Source organism: Manacus vitellinus, unplaced genomic scaffold, assembly GCF_001715985.3.
Source record: "Manacus vitellinus isolate BGI_N305 unplaced genomic scaffold, ASM171598v3 scaffold_16_pilon, whole genome shotgun sequence".
NCBI lineage: Eukaryota > Metazoa > Chordata > Aves > Passeriformes > Pipridae > Manacus > Manacus vitellinus.
The window spans coordinates 11,058,428-11,082,906 of NW_021939189.1; the positions used below are offsets into that span (position 1 = coordinate 11,058,428).

The following is a 24,479-nucleotide window of genomic DNA, read 5'->3' on the forward strand; positions in this document are numbered from 1 at the left end:
GGGAGTCAAAGCTTTAATAGCTAATTGCTTACTGTAATCTGCTCAACGTTTCTGAGAAGAGGAGCTCAGGTCTTACACGGAGATGACAGAAGTTATGGATATCTCAGTGAAGGAAGGGCTTTGATTTTTTGCAAATTTCTCTGAGGGAAAAAAAGATCATGATGTTATTTCATATTTTGAAAATTAGAAATGTGTCAGACTAGCAGTGGGACTCTGATCAGCTTGTGTGTATATAAAGAACAATGAGATTCAGTGTTAATTTTCTGCACCATAATTTAGATGGCATCAGATGAATGAAAATACAAAACCTAATCAACTCTAAAAATTAAAGGGCCAGAAAAATCTTGTGACATGTTAGCTGTCCTAAGGAAGAAAGCTGGTAGGGTAGCTGAAGCCAGGCTCAGGTACAACCAGGTGCCAGAAAAGTGGGGGGGGGAAAGGGGACTGAGCAGAGAGGAAACTCACTTTTATGCATTGCTGGTTGATGACCCTTGTTTATCCAACGAGGGGATGTTTATCGGGTCTGTACACTTGCTAGAAGCTGCCAGTGCCCCAAGCTCTCATCAAGCAGCTCTTGCCCCTGCTGGCTTGGTTGCTTGCTTGCAAAACAGTTATTTTCAGGGGTTTCTTAGCAGCTTCCCAGAACTACCACCCTGCTAAGAAGGCAAATATAAGTTCACAATTTCCAGGGGCATCAGTTCCCCCTGCATAGGTGCCCAGAGAGCAGGGACATTGAGGAGGATGCCCTGTGCTCTGCTTCTTCCTGCAGCACAGCAGTTTCTGAGGAGAGGGTTTGGGGAGGGGCACCCCCAGGATGTTTGGGAAGACAGCGTGGTTGCATGATAGATAGGTCTGCATGGGCTGGTTGTGATCTCTGTGAGCAGAGTCCCCTGTGTGCAGGAATCTCTGGGAGATGGTCCAGGCCTTGATGGAGAATACTGAGCAATCTGAAAAATGTCTAGACAGTCTGTCTCAGCATCTCCTCTCCCCTCCTTTGGAGGAGAGGGAGAGCTGCCAGCCTCGTGTGATATCACTATTCAGGTCCTCCAAAGCACTTGCCAAGCACCTCCTGCAGAGAGAGGGAAATGAGGATCTGATGTTTCAAATATAAAATAAGCAGGAGAAATATCTTCTGAGGTGGGAAAGTCTTGAACTTTCCTGTTATCTTCCAAAGCAGCAGCAAAAGACAAGCTTTCCCCCATCTTTTCTTAAGTAGTTAGATACTGTTAAGTTAAAGTTCAGCAAAAATATTTTAATGATGAACAAAAACAAAAAAACCCCAAACAATTGTGATTCTTGTTTGAGAAAGCTGCAGGGTACTGTTCACTGAAATTCTTTCACAGCAACTTGAAATTTCAAGCTGATGAACATTTTCCACCCCCATAACATTGAGTTATGGAAATCAAAATAAATCTTTTTTCAGGTGAATATAGTTTCCATGTAGGTTTAAAAACCTAAGAGAAGGGGAAATAGGAAAAATTCCTCTTGAGTGTAAAAAAGACCACCCCCCCCAAATGTTATTTTTCTTTTTGGTTGGCTTTCAGACATTGATGAATGTTTACAGAATGGTCGTATCTGTAATAATGGACGATGCATAAATACAGATGGCAGTTTTCACTGTGTGTGCAATGCTGGCTTCCAAGTGGCAGTTGATGGAAAAAACTGTGAAGGTAAGACTTTTCTGAAGTTATTCCATATCAGTAATTACAGTTGCAAGAGGTTAGTCATGTCAATGAAAAAGAAAAGGACCTCTGGTGGGGGGAAGGGAAGGAACAAGGAATCAGATTTCTAAATACCTTTTGCTGTATCTGGGAGGGCAAGTGAAATGTCTTTTGCAGCCAGTTCTGGAGCCTTGGCTTGGCAATCCTCAGCGGGATGTCTGTCCAGCAGGAGAAATAGCACATACCACTATCACAAAATGCAGTTTCTTTGATGGGAGTGGTACATTTTAAAACACAGCACGAGTCACATGCTGCCTGATTTTACTGTGTGTTTTACAGCATGCTTTATGGGATCTTACTGGGTGACTAGCAATGTGTTTTATGTAGATGCAGTCTGGTCTGACCTATAAAAACTGTTTTAAGAAAAATTTGTAAACATAATTGATGTGTTCCTACCTCCCAGACCTTTAGTAAAGGGGGAAAAAAGAAGAATGTTCTTTATCATGCTTCCCAAGGTCCTTGGGAGGGTTCCCAATGATCTATTCATACGTTAAAAGAATTTCAAGCACTGTTCTTAGAAACATTTTTGGCAGAATATTATCTCAGTGATTCAGCTCAAAGACTTAATGCCAAAATTCTTGGTTGGGATAGATACACGATTTTTTTTTAAGTCATAAATTATTTTTGTCTGACTTAGCCTGTAAGTAAAAAGAAAACACACCATGTCTAGAAGTGTAATTTCTGTCCAAGACAGCTGCAATATTAAAGAAAATAGCACGATTCTGAATATATTGTAATGTCATTATGATCCAGTGATTTTATGTGCTAGTAGTGATTCTGTTAATCCTTGGTAGAGACAGACATTTTAAGACTCTGTTTTTCCTGACTCTTTTTTAGATACAGTTTAGCACTATAAGCTGCTTTTTAAATATGTTATAATGGAAGTACATTGACTAAATATATTTGGAAATGAGTCTATTTGGGAAAAAAAAAACCCTTATGCTGATTTCTTCCTTTCCCACCAAATACCATGTGCTAATAGTAATAAGAACCAGGACATCGGCAGTCTGGTAAAACATTTTTAATTCCATTGCATGTGCTGCCAGAATGTCTGTTGCATCCACTTATGAAACAGTTTCATCTCTGGCATTGTAATGCATCGAGTTTTGTTCTTAGGAATACATGCACACACACACTAATCAGAAAAGACCATGGCATTGTGCCATACCTTAATGTAACTGCATGTATTCCTTCAGATGAAACTGGTGAATAGTGCTGATTTTTTTGGGGATGTAGCATCCAAAACTGATTTCATTTGTGCCAGGACAAAGTAAAGACTAAGAGGATATAAAAGCTTACTCAAATCAAGCACAGAATTCTCTGTACTTGCCTATTTTTTTTCTTTCCCATTGTGTGAGTAACTGTGCAGGGTTCAGAATAGCAGTGCCTGAGACCTCCACCTTTTCCTATTTGAATCTTTCATGCTACCCCATTATGTCAGAGGGGTAATATAATGCTATTATGAAGCTATAATTAGTAAGTATCCTCCTGTGTGGCCTGTCATGCTAAGTCTGGGGAAGGGCCAGGTTTTATTTTAAATGGAAGTTGAGGATGACAGTGCCCACAGAATGCATGCTCGAGTACAGTGCTGGGAATTCTCCCACATCATAAATCTTAGACTCATCCAGTGGAGGTTATAAAAGTTTTCACTCCAAACCCAAATGTTCACTCCTCCCCTCCCAGGTCTTCTTAATGATGTAAAATTGTGTTTACCATTTCTAACAGGAGGCTGCTCCTAACATACCTTCTATTTAGATTAAGATTGCAAGCCCTCTTCAATTACATCCTTTCTCACTTTTTGATGGCTTTTACCAACTGGCAGTTAAACTGTCCAGTTTCTCATCTGGTTTTCATTCTCTTTGCTCTTTTTGGATGTTAATGATTCATTATGAAAAATGGAGTCACTGCTTTGACACATCCTCTAGGACAGTGCAGTATGTCCCATCATATGTTTCTCATTATTATGTACCTCTGACAACTAAGAAAGAAGTTAAGGTTTATCTTTTGGATATAATTAATAAGAGTTCTTTTGCTTCAACATCGTGAGCGTTATGTCTATCATGTACATTTTCAGATATGGATGAATGCAGCATAAGGAACATTTGCCTCAATGGGATGTGCATCAATGAAGATGGCAGTTTTAAATGCATTTGTAAACCAGGGTTCCAGTTGGCATCTGATGGACGCTATTGCACAGGTGAGCACAATAAATTATGGACTCCCAAAGCTTGTGAGTCATATCTCTCTGGGTAGCTTCAAGAATCACATTATGTCCTTACAGTGATCCTTGGGAACAAGAGGTACTGGGCAGAGTTCTCATCAGATGTGCTTTTTTAATCAGCTAGAATGATTTGTCATTGTGCAGACAGTACTCAGTCTTCTCCACAGTGTTGAGCAACCACCCAAACCAACCAGTGGGAAATATCCTTCAATCAAGGACCGTGTGATCTGACCTAGTTAAACTCCATTTTTTTAGCCTCCTGCCGTTTGGTTCCGGTATATCTCATACTTTGTGTTTGGCCTTTTAAAGTTTTCTGCCTTTGGCCACCCAAGCATCCTGGCTCATTGCCTCCTAGTCAGTACTCCAAGGAGTGGCCAGCACTTTGTGTGACCAAGGTGCAGACATGAGCACCACAGCAAAATTGTCTTTGCCATTTGCTGCAGTAGCTCAGCAATCCCCCCTGTGGGAGACACTGCAACATCCTGGTTACTGGTTATGGCACTGGAGTTTCTGTTCAGTCCCGTCAGAAACTGCACGGTTTGTGTGTGTAAGTCTTCATGTTTCAGTAAATTTACAGGCGCAAAGCAGAAGTCAAAATAAGGAATAAACAAGTGGTGGGCCAAGTTATTTACAGTTTTTCTTTTGAAAAATTAAAAATCTTTTAACTCTTGGAATCAAGGCAGAAAAAGTGCTTGATTACACTTCAGCAAATTTTTAAAAATGCCACATTGCAGCATCTTGTTGTGGACCAATAACAAAAGTAAATGTTTGAATAAGTAATTCAGTTTTGAGAGTTAGTGACATGAAAGGTGAATTAATTTGATCCTTTTGCTTATTAAACACTGTACCAGACCTGGTACAGGCTGCTCTGTGTTGTTAGCAGGGATGTGACTCATGGATGCAAACTCAGCCCAGCCCAAAGGCTTGTCTTAATTTTTGCCTTGAGTATCTTTTGGTATTTTTTGTATTATTTCTTTGTGGGTTTTGGTGGTTGGTCTTGGTTTTTTGTTTTGTTTTTGTGGGTTGTTTTTTTTTTTGTTGTTGTTGTTGTTGTTTTGTTTCTTTGTTTGTTGGTTTTTTTTTGTTACATCCTTCTGTGCACTGAAATGCCACCCAAGAAGATGGTATCTCTACCAGACTGCTTAAAACATGATGATACTCAACTTTACAGCCTCTCTTATGTGCCTCCTGGCTAAACAGGAGTATGGATACAGTCAAAAAGGGGTTTCTGGCCCTAGAGAAATGTTACTTCTGTGCATCAAAGGAGGAATATTTGAAAAGTATCCAAAATTGCAGGGAACTCAACTGATTCCTACTGAAACTTGGAACAGACCTTATAGTAAAATGAAGGATTTCTCCTACTGCCTTTCAACACCTACTGTAAGCCTTGTTCTTTATGAATGAGCATGCAAACGTTCATTATGTGTTAAAATTGCTATTGGGTCAAAATCAAACCAGATTTTGAGACCTGGACACACAAATTACACTTTTTACCCACTTCGTATTTGTCTCCTTTCTTCTACTTGCCCAAAGTATCATGTAACAATTCCCAGATCTTCAGTGGCTAGAGGAGCACAACTCTCTCCAGTCATGTTACTAAAAGTTTAAAAGTTTGATCCTTAATAATGTCTTTTCCTGTATATTTGGATGTTTGTCCTTATTAAGTCCTTTCCATACATGCCAAATGTACGGAGTAAATACCTTGTGTCCCACAGAACTGGTAATCTCTGAAACACTCATTATTCACACTGCCTTAGCCCAGTTTGTTTATGAAGTACATGCATTAAATTTTACACAAGTTTAAACTCTAAGCTCATGCTTGCACATGCAGTGAGTGCTTGTGCACGTTGGGAATGTGTGTTTGCACAAACTGACATTTCTGCAGCAAATTGGTTTCCTGCCTGAGCAATTCTGATAGGGAGTTGAACATGTGTTTTTCCAAACTCTTTAGGGGATCAACAGAGGAATAGGAGTGCAGCTTGTTGCTTCTGTAACCATCTCATTTGATGCACTGTAGGCTAAATTTTCAACTGTTAAGAAGGGCTTCTAACCCAAAGATGGGGATAATGTAATTGGCAGTTCCATAAAATTGGAATTTAAGTATAAGTACAGGGCAAATGCTTGGCTGTCTGGTAAAAAAATTCCACTTAGACTTTCTGAAATAACATGCCAAAAAAGAATGTTACACCACAGTCTTGTGTATTCCCTGAAATACAAAACATGCTAAACTTATTCACCATTAGCTTTTTTCGGTGGTGATTTGCTGGTGATTTTTCAGAATCACTTAAATGGAGCAGGCAGAGGTTTGAAGCATTATTCCTTTTATTGTTTCATCTTGAGATTAAAAATTCCTCAAACTGAAAGCTTCTGCAAAGCAACTGAGAATGGTAGTTTAGTAGTCTGAGTAAATTTTTCCTGGTTAAAATTAGAGGACTTATTGTACCCCGCTAGCACTACTAACCAAGCTAAGCAGAAATGCAAAAACTCGTTGAACATGGAGGATGAATCCATTAGTTGGTTTTCCAGAACCAAGTTGAGTATATTTTAAATTGTCCAAATAGTGACTTTTACCACAAAAGACAGCAGAGCCTTCTCCAGGTTAGAGATTTAGACTTTATGCCTATGTGTGAAGTTGATTTACTGTGTGGAATCTCAGTCCTGGTAAAAGCAGAGGCTTTTCACCCCATCTTCACTGAAACCAGGTTTTCAGCTGATCTGCACCATCCTAAGTGACCCACTTTATCTTTCTGAAAAACATCTACAATAGTATTTCCAACACATCTATAAATCAGTGCAAAAGACAAAGGATTGCACATCTCACCCTTCACTAGCTTACCAAGTCTTTTTAAAAAATGTACTACAGGAAACAGAAGAAAATTAGTTTTGCCTTTCTGTTTCTATAAATAACCTTAAAAAAGGAAAGTTAATTTTTTTTCCCACTTTTAGGGGAATCTCTATCTGTCTCAGGAGTTCTGTGTTGTCTAACAAAATAACTGTCTACACTGTTAAATAGTATGGGCACATTTTGAATCCCAACTTTGTTTTTACCTAAACTGAGTAGGGACTAAATTTAAAGTGGGAAAAGCAATTAAGATTTGTCTGAAACTGAACAAAAGATTGCAAGATGAAGTAGAAATGCATTGAGCCCATGTACTTAAATATAGCTTTTATTTTAAAACGCAGTTTGAAAAAGGAATCTTGGATCATACAAGCCACGTTTTGTGCCAAACAACACAAACTAAGTAAAACACAGAGGTGTTTCACTCTCAATTTGCCCTTTTAAGGTCAGAAAAAAGGAAATTGTCACACACACTGTCTCTTGTATATATTATGGAGAGTTGTTATGAAGTGATTATTTTATGAAGGTTATACATACTTCCAAACAATATTTTAAACACTCCTTTTCTTAATCACTTCTAAAATGATGACTTGCTCTCTGCACCTAGAGAATGATCTTACTATTAACAGGATACACAATCTATATAATTTTTTTACTAACTTAACATCTCTTTGTAATGGTTTAATATTATAAGGCTTCATTCTTGTATTTCCTTGCTCTGGGCCTTATTGTTCAATGTACCATTGTTGGGCAAAGATGGCAGCTTGTGCTGGGCAATTGCTCAAGGCTCAAATCATTAACAAATTCCTTTCAAGGCTGGAGTGCAGTCTGTTCATTGAGAGTTTATAAAATGGGCTGTAATGAGCATCTGATAGGAAAATCCAATTGTCATGCAGATCATCAGAGGGACACTACTGAGGGCAGGGTCTGACTGTGGAGATTCAGATGTGCTTCCAAAAACTGAACTCGCAGCAGGAGGAAGGGAAATTCTTTGGTGGCCCTGTGAAGGCACCTTGTGGGGAGTGAAAGGTTCAATTTGCTATTTTGACTGATTTCTTACAGCATGAACTGTTAATATGGAAAGGGAATGTCCTGTTGTATACTACATAAGTCCTTTGTGTTAGCAGTCACAGTTTCCTCCTTCCTCCAATTATGATTTTGCCTGAATGATCCTTGAATTGGAACATGTACCTCTTGGGAACAACTTAGGAAAATGTAACCCCTTTTCACTTTCCAAGGGAAGCAAAATTGTTTTGTTCTGTTTATTTCTCCTGAATTTTGCATTTTCTTATTCTCTTTCATGGAATGAATTAATTATTATTCCTAACAAAACCTTTACTTGAACTAGTTTCCATTTACGCTCTATATTTTTTTAGGATACATTGAAAATAAGCTGCACAAATGCAAGTTTCAGCCAGGCACTGACACTGGCACTGGTTAACTATGTAATTTAATTTCTAATAAAGCTCATTCTGTTCTCCAACAGACATCAATGAGTGTGAGACAGATGGAATATGCATGAACGGGCGCTGTGTGAACACTGATGGCTCTTTCAGATGTGAATGTTTCCCTGGCCTTGCAGTGGGACTGGACGGACGTGTCTGTGTTGGTAAGACAAGCTTAATGTGTGGGGAGCCACAGTCAACCAATGTTAAGACATTAATGCCATACTGATGGACACATCAAGTTTGAATGTAGAATGGACCATATTTTTATGGATTGGTGGGCAGTAGTTATAGTGGATACTAATAGCTCTGAAGTATTTACTGTAATAGCCTGTTTTGCTCTTGTTTTCATTTCCTTTGCATTTAAAGTGAAAAAAATGTGTGGTTCCAATCACAAGGTCAGGTAGACTGTACAGCATAGGGGTGACTAGTGCTGTAACAGTTTTGAATAGGTGAAAATTTGCCCTGTTTCTGTCAATGTAAAATTTTTCCTTTGTCACTAAGCTTAAAGATTTAGTTACTCTTTCACCTCTTTTTGACGTGGGAGGTACCTAATTTTCTGTCTGTTTCTGTACAAACTCAGTGTTTGATTTTAAAATACTAATGTGCTTGAGAGCCATTTATGGGCCAGTTTTTAAAAAGTGAGAAAAGTCACCCCTGGACCTGAAGACATAAACATTTGAGATCATATGTACTGGGACAGCGCTACTTTTCCTTGGGTTTTTTTTTCCTTTTTTTTTTTTTTTGTTTAAAGCAAAGAAAGAGCAGAGACTTGTCCATTTTCCCCATGGCCTCTCGCTAGTTCATGGTTAAGAAGTGATTATTCACTTAGTAATTCACTAGTGCGCGTGTAGTCATTAAGTGCAGTAACTAGTTTGTATATCTGAATTCCTGGGGGCATGAGGAAGAAGAATTTCCTGTGCTGAGTAGAGGAAGGGGATAGGTGGGTGAAAAGCATAGGGAAACAGTGAAAGATATTTTGTTTTGACAGCTCTTTTACAGTGTTTATGACACCCGAGCTACAGTTAATACTTGTTATAATTTATGACTGCAGTTGGCTATGGCAGGATTAAGAGAGATTTCTTTCCTCAGACACACATATGCGAAGCACATGCTACGGTGGCTACAAGAGAGGACAATGTGTGAGACCATTAACGGGAGCAGTTACAAAGTCAGAGTGCTGCTGTGCCAGCACTGACTATGCCTTTGGAGAGCCTTGCCAGCCCTGCCCAGCACAAAATTCAGGTATGGCATATTTACTGGTAATTTTATAATTTAAGATTTCAGTCAATAAACTGTTTTTAGAAAGGTAAAATGCAGTTTTATAGTAATAAATCAGGAGAGTTAGATTGTTGTATAATGTTACATTTTGAGCCATCTTCTGTTTTGCCTGTTGTAAGAGTATAGGAGCTGATTTTTTAAAGCAATAGTAAAGTATGGTATCTGGTTCCAGAGTCGTTACGCACATTAAAATAAACAGTACATTTTCAGAAAGCAAACTCTGTTTTGGTAGGTGTAGATAACGAAAAATATAATTTTGAACTTGAGTTATTAATGGAAAAATCATGATTCAGATCTTCATGTACACCTGCCAGTGAGATGTTTGCTGCCTGAATTCTATATCCTTCAAGAGATCTGAAATCATTTATTCAGTAACCAGCCTGTGGACAGTTGACTCACAAAGAAATGTCCAGTTAAGTTGGTTGTGAATACTTGAGTCTGTCACTGAAATCCTCACCAAGTGAAGTTGGCTGGAACATAACTTCCCTCTGGCAAGGAAGCAATCCTAATCATTCTGATGGGCGGGATCTGCTCTTAGGAAAGCACTTCTTCCAATAAGACTCTGCTGACACAGTCCTTGCCATGAAGCCAGTAAACAGTGACCTTGGTTTCGTGGAGGTGACTGACTGCAGGGAGCTAGTTTGAAAGCCCAAATTTGTTAAGTGTTTCTTTTCACTCAGCAAATTTGTTGTTGCATATAAACAAAATAAGCCATTTGATATGTAGTTCAAAAGCGTGTCATACTAACAAGGTATCTGCTTTGTAGGCAAAAATAACTTTAGATTTATCTTTTAAATCTTTTTTTTTTTTTAAATGATAGCTGTATGGAAAGCATTAGGGAGACAAAACCAGTTGGAACAAATTAGGCTGGTTGAGCTGATGTGAGCTCCTCGGCAGGAACTTGCTGGTGACCATTTTATAACTTGGTGTGTTGTTTAGAATAGCAAAACACCAAGGAAATTTTAGAAAAATAGGAAGGACCCTTTCCAACAACCTCTGATGATGTCAGTGGGCCCTATTGTACAGTAGAGTTGAAATCTTTTACAAATGTTGGACTGTCTATCATTGACTTCTGTTTTGTATTTTATTTACGTTTGCAGAACATTTACATAAGTGTAAGCCATTTTTCCTGTGTTTTTTTCCTCATCTCTTCAATTATTAAAAAAGTGCCATCTCATGTAGGGTGAAGTGTAGCATTTCTCTGGGCTTTAAGTGGGGGAGGGAAGGAGAACATTTCTTAGAGAGGACCATTTTATCAGAGAGACTGAAAAAAACTCCTGAAGGGAAGACATTTTGCCCTCTCTGCTCCTCAGAAGCTCTTTGCAAAAGTTTCTGCCATTTTAGACTGAAAGTTTTGCTGATGCATGTTCAGAGCAGGTCTGCTTTCCCATACAGTGACAGTGATTATTGATTTAGGCAAGGGTACACATTAATCTGCTGGTTAATATTGGGAGATGTGTTGCATGTGATTTCCCTCAAAGAGAAGACAGCTAATTCCATAAATATTTCTAATATTTATTAATTTTAGCAGTGTAGGTATTTGGGCTGTTATGAAAGTGAAAATATATTGGAAGATGTTGACCTATATGGCAACAATTAATGCTGAACTGGCTGTCAGTTCAGTATGTTAATTGTTCTGAACTCAAAAGAAGAACTTGAGCCCAGCAGTAGTTGAGACATTTGAGATGCTTTGATACATATTACTTTCTTTTAAGGATAACAGATAGGAGTTAGTTGATCTGTTATGAATTCCTGAAGAGATTCTTGCTAAATGGAGTTAAATATGGTCTAGATTTATAGGAAAAACATTTGTTTCCTGGTCACTTTGAATATGCACCTTGAGTAAGGGCTTGGACATATGAGTTCTGGAGAATCTTGCTGTGAATATGTTATGGTTCATTTGTGTGGGAGGACCAGCATGAAGTTTATGTCTATTCCTAAATGCCATGGTTCATCATGTGAAGTTTTTACTCATCCATCTTCGTAAGCAGATGCAGACCCTGAATCTGCTAAAATGTTTCACAGGTTCAGAACACTGTGAGGTTGTTCATGTTTTCCAAAGAGTTGAAAAGCATGCTATTTCATTCGAATAATTAATTGTCATATTGTAAATGGGGACGTTGAAAGCAATGAGCTAAGAAAGAATATTCCAGTAAGTATTTTAATATTTTTTCCAGCTGAATATCAGGCTCTGTGCAGCAGTGGAACTGGCATGACTGCAGGAGGAAATGGTAAGATCACCTAATGTAATTCAAACTGTAGCAGTTCTATCTAAAAGAGTTACTTTGATATCCTTAATTTGTTAGCTCTGCTGGTGGGGATGATGACAGGAGAGAATGGGAGAAAGGCTTAGTCAGATAGCTGTTTACAAGACATTGGAATGATTTAGGGTGAAATGAATGGAGCATGCCATTTCACCAGTGTGTCTTCTCTAGTTTACATCAGGGAATGTATTTGAGTGCTCAAATGACAAATTTGTGAGAAATGTTATTACCTACATGACTTTGAAATCAAGTATGTAAATAATATTTGCATATTTCAAGTGAAATCATCCTGAAGAACAAAGCTATGCTGAACATTGAGCTTCCTTATTTTTTGTCTTTCAAAATGAGGCCAGACTCATAGAATTTGGCTAAATACAGAGAAAGAGGAAGTGATTACAATAAAAGTTTTGTAGTCATAGAATTGTGAAACTGCAAAGTCTTAAGTCAGCCAATGTTGGTTGTAGATTTGCCGGCAGTAGACAGGGAAAAGCACTCAGAAAAGAGGGATATTAGTGCTTTGGGAAGTGATGCCATCCGGAAATGCTATGAATCAAGAAATGGGAGGGTATTAGTACCTGGGCCTCTCTAAATCTAATCTCTGATCCCCAGTTTAATATCCCAGTTCTTATCTACAGTTGGAAGTCTCTTAAATGACTGTGGGCTAGAAATGGTCTTAAATCAGAGTGAAAGAGATGCTTCTTTCTCTTGAGTGTGAACATTTAAGTGGAATTTCCTATTCAGAACTACACGATCATACAATATGGAGCAGCCAATGTTAGTGATATTGAAAATGTCTTTTGCTAGTTTGGAGAATTAACCCCCACAACCCCTCAACAACTGGCTCAGATGTTCATTATTTTTTCCCTTTATTTAGATATTAATGAGTGCTTATTGGATCCTGATCTCTGTCCAAATGGAAGGTGTGAGAATCTGCATGGAACGTACAAATGTTTTTGTGACCCTGGATATGAAGTAGATTCAACTGGGAAAAACTGCATCGGTATGAAATATCCCATTTTTCACTTTGAAGTTTGATGCTTGTTTTTATTCTCTTTCACTTTTTTTCCCCCAATGTTTCAGCAGATCCACTTACTGCTCTTCTGATATTTCTGGATATTTCTGCTGAATCCTATTCTAATTTCAGTGCTTTGCAATACTCATAAAAATCCTCCACTGTAGGGCTGTAAGGGACTGTTTCTGTCATTGACTCAAATCACTGGCAACCAGGCAATAAATACCCTGTTCAGTTTAGTCCACTGGACATGCACTCAAGTTGTGCCAATGTTTCTCAAAATCAAAAGAAGCCAGAACCTGCAATTGTAGTGCACCATAGGGAAGATCTAGGATCCCCAGTGTGTTAGGTTGCCTCCAAGAGAAGGAGATTTAAGTAAAACTCCTACTGATCATAGGAAGATAAGCATCCAATATGCCACAGAAGGCTTACATGGCTTATCCAAACTCTGACTTTGAGGAAAATTCCTTTCAACTTTCAGACAGGGCTGTTGGTTTAACTGTGTTAAGTGTACTGGCCAGACACAGGAAAGCTTATTGTCATTGGAAGCACCAGCAGAATCTGATGGCGTGGTGTCTCTGGCTAGGGCTGGTTTCCTATGTTGTACAAGTGAAAAATATCTAAAGCCAAATTTTTTTATCAGAAAAGTTGAAAGAAGTTTTTTGCACTCCTTAGAAGTGACCAGTGGAAGCACTGTGGCATGGGATAAAAAGAATTCAAATATGCAACACTCCAGTCTCTTCTCACACTATTTGGGATGTAAAAAACCACCATCAGATGCCTGCAGACTCCAATTAGAAATTTAAATTCTGGCAATTCTCTTATTCCATTACATGGTCCCATCAAAAGCCCATAACTTACAATCCTTTAGATTCCTTTCTCCCAGTCCTGCATTGTTCCAGACCTCCTTTGCATGACTGATTAGAAATTTTTTATGATTTCCTGTTAGAATTTATTTGTGACCATTTTATTACCAGCTGATGTTGTACTAATATTATTCTTTGACTTAGCACCATGTCAGCACTTCTCCCTAAAGTATTTATAAAAAATCATTGTATCCTTTTCTCAAACTCTGTTGGCTAAGCTATCCAAATCCACACTTCCAGTCTTTTCATAAAAGCGAAGGCTGCAGTCTTCTCTTGAACACAACTGATCTGACCAGTGTACAGTGTTCTGATGAAGTCTGACCAGTCGCTTGTATAGTTGTGCCAGAAATTCTCCATTACCCCTAGGAATATCCTGCCTAAACTGATGCTAGAGTGCATTAGTCTTCTCTCAAATACATGTTATACTCTGGGATCAAAGTCAACCTCTAATTGGGAGTTACATCCAGAGTTTTCTCAGTAGCCTTCAACTGATGAGTTCTGGTTTCTAGCATGTTATTGTTACTGGTCCCTAATTGCAAAGTTTTGAACCTTGGTGATTATATTTTATCTTATTTTTCTCATTCATGTTGTCAGGATTAATTTAGCATCGCCTGATTCTCTGTATTGGTAATAACTTCCAGCTTAGTGTTGTCCACAGTTTCTGATTCCATTCATTTTTTATTTCTGCATTACAATGAGTATTTTATAGGACCAGTCCCAAGACTGATCCCTGAAAGGCATTTCTAACATCCTCTCTTCATCGTGATTACTCTCTTTTTTAATATATCCTACTGTAATCTCTCCTTTCCAGCTCTGGAACCACCTTAAAATTCTTAAATTCCTTCCTGTTATCTCCAGCTGACATAATAATTTTATTTGGGTTCTGTATTCTCTACTTGAACCTAAATAGCTTAAGTCATCTGTGTTATCCAGTCTAAACTATCCACTATCTTTGCAAAAAAAAATAAAAAAGGGTTGATCTATCTTAGATAAAAATCACACCGTAATTCATCCCATTTTCCCATTTGCTTCTTTGGCTTTAATTATCCATGTCCCATTTCAGTGTCTGCCTGTAGCTGATGGCATCCCTTCTCTTTTCCCCATCCATCTGTGAGTTTTCCAGATGCTCCCCAGCCCACCCTGTTGTAGCCTACATCCATGCTCTATCACAGCTGTTTCCCATTCTTCCATAATGTTCCACCTGGCCCTCTCTCAATTTTTCTGAACTCCTGTGAAGCTTCCCACATGGTCTGTTTTACTCTGCAAGTCTCCCTTCTTTTCCTAGCACTTTTGCTGTTCCCAGCTGCTGCGCTGACCCTCTGAGGCTTCCCAACTTCTCTCAACACTTTCTGAGGCCTCTCTGACTTAGCCAATTGTTCCTGTCTGCTCTTGGGGTCTCTCTTGGTTTTCACCTGCCATTCATGGCTCATTGCCACCTTCTTGCAACTTCTCTCTGATGACCACAGTTCTTCCAAAGATTTCCTAAGGGTACTTGAAATGTAGCACTAGCATTTCTATTTAAATTTTTCACCTCTGAAGCAAGTGTATACTTACATTAGCCTTTTTAACCATAACATCTAAGACAGTTCAAAGCCAGTTTGGAAAAAATGGTGTTTTAAAAACCAGTATGATCAGCAAACTTTTCCAAACCAGTCCTCTCCTTGTTTCTTTCATGACTGTGGGGGCTGCTGTGCAGGGACTCAGAGACTCCCAATGTTAGTCCACAATATAGGAAGAAAGTGTGATTCCCAGCTTTATTTTGAACTGTGGTGTGACTGTCACATATTATGAATATGTGAGGAAAGAAAGTACAGGCTCTTGTCCAAACCTGTTGTCTACTAAAAGAATCATTTAGTATTCATATTCCACACACACCACACCCCCCTGCCCTGTTTGTCTCTTCTGAAATGTGGCTGTCGGGAGGGAAATTCTGTCCTGACTTCTGTTTTAGGAATTTCTTAAAAAGTTCTTTGTTTTCATTGTAGACATTGATGAATGTGCACTGAACATGCTGCTTTGTGACAATGGGCAATGCAGAAACACCCCAGGAAGTTTCACCTGCACCTGTCCAAAAGGATTTGTGTACACTCCTGATCTAAAGACATGTGAAGGTAATTGGTAACACTCCATTTCATCCTGGTTTTATTCATTTGGATTGTTCTCAGCTTGTGCCAGAAACACTTTGAACCTTGATGAGGATATAATGTGTAAAACTGAAAAACCCCACTATAAATAAATTCTATGGGGAGGTAGGAGAATGAGGAGAGACAATGCCAAAATGAAACCATTAGATAACTTCATGGAACTGCCTGTACTATGTCTGTGCTAATTTGCTCCTTATTTACTACTACCCGTGAGCCCACGCTGTGCCAAGGGTGAGAAAAATTTGAGAAGAATCAAGCTTTACAAATCTGTTGTGTGAAGAAGAAAGCCAAACAGCTCCTCATTTGAACTCACAGACAGGATGTGTGTCAGATCATTGTAACAGCACAGTCCACAAAGCTGGATATCACTAAAAAATCAGATGCTTCTTCCAAGTTCAATGTTTTAATGTTCTAACGTGTTAGTGTGTCTTTAGGACACGTGCATTGTTAGTCTATTGTGAAGAGTTCCGTAATAGAAAAGTGGAGTATCAGGAAGACTGGTTATGAGGAAAGCTTCTTCCCTTTTTCCCTAAACTGCAGAGAGCCTTATGTATTTTTTGTTAATTATTTCTGGCACTAATGGCACTTTATTTCTCTTTTAGATATTGATGAGTGTGAATCCAACCCCTGTGTTAATGGAGTGTGCAAAAACACACCAGGCTCTTTTGCTTGTGAATGTTCTCCTGAAAGTACTTTGGATCCAACCAGAACCATCTGTATAGGTATTTATTCTTCTGAAAATTTTATGTTTGCTGGTTAAAAATGTCCAGTGACATGTGACCATGGTACACCAAGTTAGAATATACTTTAAAATAAAATTCAGATAAATTTAGTGGAAAACACTACAGAGACAATGTTAAGAAAGGGTTTGTTTTCACCATTACTATGGGTACATAGAGTACACTTGGGAGTGTGGTGTGCTTCCTTTTCAAATTTGAAAGAGGTGAACATTTTTTGTAACTAACACAGAAATGCTGAGACTGCTTCTTCAGGTCTATGCTCACCTACTTGGTTTCTCCTGTAAGAGGTGTGAACATGTTCTCATTAGGGTCTGCTCTCTTGAAAGACCAATTTTCTATTTGAGATGGAGCATAACAAGTTATCTGCAGTCCAGACCAATTCAGGAGCATCCACAGACAATGCTGTGACTCAGATACTTGATGGACTCGTAATTTCTTCCCTTACCTGTTCTGGAGGGGACAGTAATTTATAGCTCTTGTCTAGTCAGTGAGAAAAACTGTGGAACTACAGCTGTCTGATCCTTAGCTATCTCCTGGCACTCCCTGTATGGGAAGATCAGATATCCAGAGTGGGGGATCTAATAGATTAATGGAAGATCTACCAAGGTTTCATATCTACCCTGTTCTTCTGCATGTGCCTCTAATCTGAGTCATAATAAATACAATGACTCAAATCTTGAATGGTATTGACATATTCCCTGTTAAGGACAAAAAGCATAAACTAGGATTTGCAAGAACTCTATGCTGGGATGATTTCAGGCTATAGTCCAGCACAGAGAAGGATAAATTAAGTGATTTTAAAATATATTTAGATCTGATGTGGTAAATTATAATGAAAGGATAATTCTTTTTCATGGTTAAATTCACATGTGTTTGTAAATATAGTAATGGATAATGCTAAAGAGTCTGCGTGACAATACATTGTTTTTTTCCAAACAGAAACTGTTAAGGGTACCTGTTGGCAGAACATAGTGAATGGAAGGTGTGAAATAAATATCAATGGAGCAACTCTGAAATCCCAGTGCTGTTCCTCACTGGGTGCTGCTTGGGGAAGCCCATGTACACCGTGTGAACGAGGTAATGCTCTTCATTTTCCTCAGGAACTTAGGACTTCTCTTCTTCTGAGGCTGGTCCAGGTTGTTATCATAGAAGTTGGGCACAGCCTAGACAAATAACTTTACTTGTTCTGTTATCAAGCACCTTATTCAGTCTGAAAAAGAGAAGTTTTAATATTTGAGAGGTAGTGTGTATCTATAGGAGGTTCTAACTCTGCGTTTTACAGTGAATATTTTACAAGTTTAAACACTGAAGGGAAGGGACCACACCTACAGTCTGTAACTTGCAGCATTACTTTAGCATGGTTTGTCATAATTAGTGATCTAGAATTCCTAATGATGTAGCAATAGATGCATTTTCCCCAGAGTTCCCAAGAAAATGTTCACAACAAATGGATCTTTGGTGTGGTAAGGGAGGGAGGAGAGGGAGTAGCCCTTGTTATACTCTGTAGATTAACTGATGACCTACAGAATTGTACAGTTGATCAAGAAATGGGTTGAGGTAGCTTCATATTCATTTGGTAATTTGACTGAACAGTGGGATGGGCTGGGAACCCAGGGATGAGCTGATGAATGCAGAAATATGTGTGGGTTGTTATTTCTGTATCCTGAAAGCTGCTAGTTTGCTCAAAACTTTGGTTAAATTCATTCTGTGTATCTTAACAGAATTCATCCTCATTCATCCATGGTAAATAAGGCTGTAATGTGCTGTGATCAAGTGAAATGAATTAATTGGTTTGAATGAAGCAGGAATCATAACCACTTTTGGGTTAGTCAGCTGAGACACATGGGAAGCAAAAGATGATAGTGGCTGACACTCTGTATAGTTTATGTAGTTGCCCCATCTTATCTCTTTATTATTTCAGAAAATACTGGGATACTGTCTAAGCACTCAGACTTCTCATAGCAATAAACTAGATAATGTTTCACATGGTCAGTTTTGCACAATAAGTTAATGGCCAGTTTTGGACTGTAACGTTCTGAAAGTTCTCTTTTGTTTGTTTTACAGACCCAATATGTCAAAAGGGATATTCGAGAATAAGAGGAACATTGTGTGAAGGTATTTATTGTTGCCCTAACATAAATCAGAGCTTGAATGAAAAAATGCCAGTGTTTTGATTTAAGTAGTTAATTTAGCATAGAGGAACACTATGCCAAATTCTTACCTCGTGTGGTTCAATTGACTTCATTAGAGTTATGTCAGGGATGAATTTGGTTTCAGTTTGTTTAACATTCCTACATACTCACAGTTTATCTCAAAGTACACACTTGCAAATATAATGTCTACCAGTATAAGGAAATAGTTCTCTCTCTTCAAATCCTGCTAACTGAGTAACCTGTTTGGGCAAAGTATGCATCTTATATATACTATAAAACATGGCATTAATAATAGGGTGACGTGAGAAGCCGTAACTTTGCTTTAGAAAAAGAATGTTTAAAGGCTATATTTCACATTGAAGTTTTGTTGGTTAAAGAAAAAGTTAAAGATTTTTTTATATGTGCAGCTCTTTGCTTGGTGTGAGATGACTCTATACTGTTCTGTGAGAATTGAAGGTCCCACCCTATTTCATTTTCTTTTGAATTGATTTGAACCCCTGGAAAAGTACTGCATATTTACATAATATGCAGAAGCACAGAGAGTCTCAAACTGCTGTGGGTCATCCTGACTGACAACATCTGACATGACACTGCAGTTAAAATATTTTTTAAAAATTACTCCCATATGTAGCTTCCATAAAGAAACATTGTTTTTTTCCTTAACAAAAAAATAAAAAAGCGGAGGAACACCCTCACACATACTCTTTGCTTTCCAAATGATGACTGAATATCTTGGCACGTCTGTGCTGCAGACCCACTGTACATAACTTATCTGACCTCAGCAACACTTTCTGGAGTGTGTAAGTGAAAGAAAAGAAAAAAAAAGTGGCCCCACCTATCTCTCTTCACAAGGAAAGTCTTAGAACATTTTCAACACTGCTGGGATGGAAAGTTTTCAAGATGTAGACATAACTGTTTTCAGCATTTCCTTTACCAGCACTTTGGATTACATCTATTACATGCTTTAGTCTTTCTGATTTCAATGGGACCTGGATAGCCCCAGGTTTTTCAGAGTAGTTTCCCTTGCTTGTAACATTACTGAAGCCTTATTTGGTTTTCAACCAATGTAAGCGTTTTTCAAGACAGGGAAAGGTCTCTAGGAAATTTACTGGCAAGTGAGAGGCAGGACAAGGGAGTAAGTTTAGTTCCCAAAAGGTGATACTCAGTTCTCCCATATACAGCCTGTGTAAAATGAGTAATAGACCTTGTGCAAGGAAATAAGCAAACTAAATTGGCAGCATTCCTCTCGTTTACGGGTGAGCCCTGGAGTTGTCAGCTGCAATATTGCTCACAGGCCCTGAACAGCGTTGCAGTGGTTTCTAGTAATCCACTGGCTTTACTTTGTACCTTCCAGTCAATTTATAATATCTATCCAAGGGCAAAAGGCACTGATTTCCCCCTGTCCATATTTGTCCTCTGTCCTGCTCCATGTGATTTGAGAGCTGCAGAATCTGTTTGCACCAGGAGTTTTGTCTGGGGGCTTGACCAGCCCAACCTACCCACTTCTTGATTACTCTGTACATGAGTGTTCATGTACAGATTGTCAGTCATTCTTTACTCATTTCTTGGTCTTGTCCTCTTCTGTCTTAAAAATTGTCATACTTCGTCTTGGGCCATTTTTAATGTTGGAGGCTCTTTCCTAAAGGCAGTTGCGAAGCCTGTGCTTTTCACAAAGGACATAGATGGGATGACCCCACACTTAGATTAGTAAACATTTATTTATGCTCAGGCCAAGCTAACACATTTAATCAAATTATCCTTACCCAAAAGTGCTAAATTTACCTCTTAAATATAGAAATATAGTCTTAATGAAGTTAAACTCTCTGTGCAGTTATAAGGAGGTTATTTTAATATATAAAGTTGCCAATTGCTGGCAAGGTCATAGGACCAGATTTCAAATGGTATTGTAGTTTCCAGACATGCAGAGGTGCTCATGATAAGACAGAAAAACGAAAAATAAATACAAATACAGAAAACTTTTAAAAATCTTTAAAGATACAGCATAATTTAATCTAATTGAAATAATACATAATGTATTATGCACTTACCTTTGTCTTTCTTTGCCCATTTGCTTCAAAAATCTGGCCCACAGTGAGTATGAAAATGGATATAATTTTTAAACACCCCTCCCTTTTCTGTTACTTTTGAATTTGATTTCAGTATGTGTAGAAATGGCAAATAGCAACATGCATTATTTCTGATTGTCAGCAGTTTTCTGTAATTAATTGATTCTGGCTGACTTGCGTAGGAAATCGTAAATTTTTGAATTTTGTCAGACCATGTAAGCTGCTTTGGTTTTGTATTTTATCCTAAAAAACATTAGAATGTCAGCATTTTTTTCTAATCTGTTCATGTTTAGCATGCTAGTGATTACACTTACTTTTTCTTTTTGGAAATAGATGTAAATGAATGCGAGGTGTTTCCTGGAGTTTGTACAAATGGGCAGTGTGTCAATACCTTGGGATCGTTTGTTTGCCAGTGCCCCAATGGAATGACTTTAGATGCTTCTGGGCGGACTTGTCTTGGTAGGTATTAATTCCATGTACAGGTCTGCTAGGGAAAAGCAAATCTGTGTGGTGAGTGATGACTGCACTGCGTGTTTTCTTACAAGTAAAGAAAATTATCTTTCCCCGTTTTTCAAATGGAATTAGTCAGGGACATGAACTTAGTTCAACTGGGATAGGAACAGATACCAAGGGTAATAGCTAAAGCCCATCACCATCTGCTAGCTGGTGAACAGCATTGATTTAGTTCCAGATTGTTCATCTGACAAATCCCTACAGATTATCTGTGCTTTTAGCACTCTTCATCTGCAGCCCCACTGAAACCAAGGCTGGAAGAGTGAGGGACACACCACTGTGGGCTGGGACTTGGGTGTGTGAGGAGGAATGTGATGTTCCTCACCACACTGTACACCTTAGTGGAGGATGCACCAGAATGTCCAAGTTTTGTGTACTGTCCACCCAAAGCACATTTATCCATTTATGACAGTAAATGCCCAAGATTTCTCTCCGAACAAGGCATAGCCTGTAGTAATTAAAAGGCCTTATATAAGTATGGTAAGCTGGAATGTTTAAAATCCTTTTTTAGTTTACTTCAAGTATCGAGCACCATCTTTCAGATTGGTGCTTTAAACATACTTCAACTCTTAATTTCTGAATTTAGCATTAATATTTTGCTGCCAGGAATTCTGCAGTGAGCTTGGTACGCTCCTCTGCGTCCACAAAAACGTGGAGCAAACTGTCCTGTGAAAGGGGATTCTGGAAAAATATTCCTCTGCAGTGAACTAAATTTTCTCTTTCTTTCTCAACATGTTGTTCAATTGCCCAACAGACATTCGCTTGGAGAGCTGCTACCTGCAGCACGAGGACGAGCAGTGCAGTGCCCAGATCCCAGGCCGGCACCGGATGGATGCCTGCTGCTGCTCCGTGGGGGCAGCCTGGGGCTACGAGTGTGAGGAGTGTCCTCTGAAGGGATCTCCCGAGTTCGAAGCTCTTTGTCCAAGGGGCCCTGGGTTCTCCACCAAGATAGAGATAAGTGGGAAACCTTTCTCCAAAGGTACGTGTTCTGTTTGCAGTTAATTGCCAGCAAACCCTGCTGGCTTTCCCTTTTACTGTTCCCTCAGACAACTGCTCTGGGTTTGAAAATTTCAGTGATAGTCAGGTACTTCATTCACCTTAAGGCACATTTGGAAATCCAGTTAGATTTCATGGAAATTAAGGCCAGAATAAACCACAAGAGAATTTAATACTATTTAATACCAGTAATTTAATGCAGAATATAATACTGCAGCCTCAAAACACAGAATTTGTGTCTCTGCTAGAGAGGTTAAATTGTGCCTGATTTTTCCTCCTGGCACCTCATAGTACAAGAACTGGAACAAACTGGGCAGTCAGCTTTGGATGTATTGAAAGAGCAATCCTTACCTATGAAGGGTGCAATAACTTTCATTCTACTGTGAAGCAAGCAAGGAATGGTGAATAATTTGGGGAATTTCTTATGAAACTACTTGGAGAAGTGGAGGAAATAGTTACCAGCTATTTGAGAATTCCAGCTCAAATCAGGAGAACTTGATTTACTGTAAACCAAGTCATGACAACAAGTTATGACTCTTATTGGTAAACTTCCAGCATTACATGGAAATCACGTAGTGACACCCTTGTATCCTGTGCTGAAAGTGTCTTTCCAGGGTTACCACAGGGGTTAAACTGGACAATGTCAGAACCACAAACGGATGTGAACATGTTTATAAAGAAAACCAGTTACCCAAAACCTAAACATTATGAAGTCTGAAAAGAGGGAAAAATATATATGAATGACAATTGCTGTTGTTAGTTTCAGCCTTGGTTTTATAAACAGTTACTGAGCCATTAATTATCCATAAAGAAAAGTGACATGTGCTTTTATTTAGGCTCATTATGTTTTCCGTGACTCATGGAAGTCACATTTTTTTTCTCAGAAATCATAAGACAGAGTAGTTCTTTGGAAACTTCCTTTGCCTTAATCCTCTGTCCACTGAAATCTCACTTAGCTGCAGATCAGATCCTGCAGACAAAGAGGAGACTAATACCATTTTATGGCAGCAAGTGTTCTTGGCAATTCCAGTGTGGAGTGTCTACACTGTTGGCTGGGGTGAAGTTGGTATCAGTTTATGTAGTGTGGTCTAATTTTCCCAAAAGGAGGGGTCACTGTCATGAGAAAGGATGAGCTCTGATGGCAGCATTGCTCTTTTGTGCACTGTTTTTGTATGAAGTGATAACATCATATGTCCATACTATTTCATTTTCAGACATCAATGAATGTAAAATGTTCCCCAGCCTTTGTACCCATGGAAAATGCAGAAATACCATTGGCAGTTTTAAGTGTAGATGTGACAGTGGATTTGCCCTGGATTCTGAAGAGAGGAACTGCACAGGTAAACTGCATGGGTACCTCTCTCATAACTTTGAATTGAGAAGGAAAAACTGAACTCCTTTGAAAATCCCGGGAACGTGTTTTGTGTTACAGATATCGATGAGTGCCGCATCTCTCCTGATCTCTGTGGCCAAGGCATCTGTGTCAATACTCCTGGAGACTTTGAGTGTGAATGTTTTGAAGGCTATGAAAGTGGATTTATGATGATGAAAAACTGCATGGGTATGTTTCTTATAGACCTTAGATGTGCAATAGTATGCTATGTACTGGTACCTATGCATGGTTTATTTTGGGTTTTTTTTTAAGGTTTGATTATGCCTGGATTTAAGTCTCTCTTATTTTGTGAGTCTTATTAAAGCTAACTTTAAATGTGAATTTGCTACTTTGGCAAGTTGCCAAAGCATATATAAGCAAGGGACAGGATTTTAAGATGCTAAATTTATTCCTACAGTCCATTTTGCTAAGTGGGACACCACCCTGATCTTTGCAGTTAGTAGAGTAGATTAAAATTTAGAAAAAGCCTTTTTGAATTCATTTTATTTTATTTATTTTCAACTGTGCTGTGGGGTAAGGGGTGACTGGCTACAGGAAAGGCTTCCGAGTCGATCAAGGCAGATGATGCTGTGATGGGTCCCAGGCTGTGGTGAGGGATGGGCTGATGCTGTGGCAGTGCTGGCCCTGCAGTGACACACCTCTCCCTCTCCCCACAGACATCGACGAGTGCCAGCGCAACCCCCTTCTCTGCCGAGGCGGCACCTGCATCAACACAGAGGGAAGTTTTCGGTGCGATTGTCCTCCAGGCCATCAGATATCACCAAATATCTCTGCATGTGTAGGTGAGATGTGCAGGCAAAGTTGATATTGTGTGCAGCATTTTAT

At 38.8% G+C, this 24,479-nt stretch overlaps 1 protein-coding gene across 1 annotated transcript in view; it reads left to right on the forward strand.

Moving 5' to 3' along the window:
* The window catches only part of FBN1 (fibrillin 1), a 133,517-nt gene that overhangs the window by 58,598 nt on the left and 50,440 nt on the right, over positions 1-24,479 (forward strand). Inside the window, exons 13-27 of the mRNA XM_025894832.2 lie at positions 1,545-1,670; positions 3,796-3,918; positions 8,268-8,390; positions 9,319-9,471; positions 11,685-11,738; positions 12,646-12,771; positions 15,635-15,760; positions 16,396-16,515; positions 17,473-17,610; positions 18,598-18,648; positions 21,086-21,211; positions 22,020-22,244; positions 23,476-23,601; positions 23,694-23,822; positions 24,311-24,436. Coding sequence (XP_025750617.2) covers positions 1,545-1,670; positions 3,796-3,918; positions 8,268-8,390; positions 9,319-9,471; positions 11,685-11,738; positions 12,646-12,771; positions 15,635-15,760; positions 16,396-16,515; positions 17,473-17,610; positions 18,598-18,648; positions 21,086-21,211; positions 22,020-22,244; positions 23,476-23,601; positions 23,694-23,822; positions 24,311-24,436 — 1,872 coding nt within the window. The remainder of the gene's footprint in view (positions 1-1,544; positions 1,671-3,795; positions 3,919-8,267; positions 8,391-9,318; positions 9,472-11,684; positions 11,739-12,645; positions 12,772-15,634; positions 15,761-16,395; positions 16,516-17,472; positions 17,611-18,597; positions 18,649-21,085; positions 21,212-22,019; positions 22,245-23,475; positions 23,602-23,693; positions 23,823-24,310; positions 24,437-24,479) is intronic.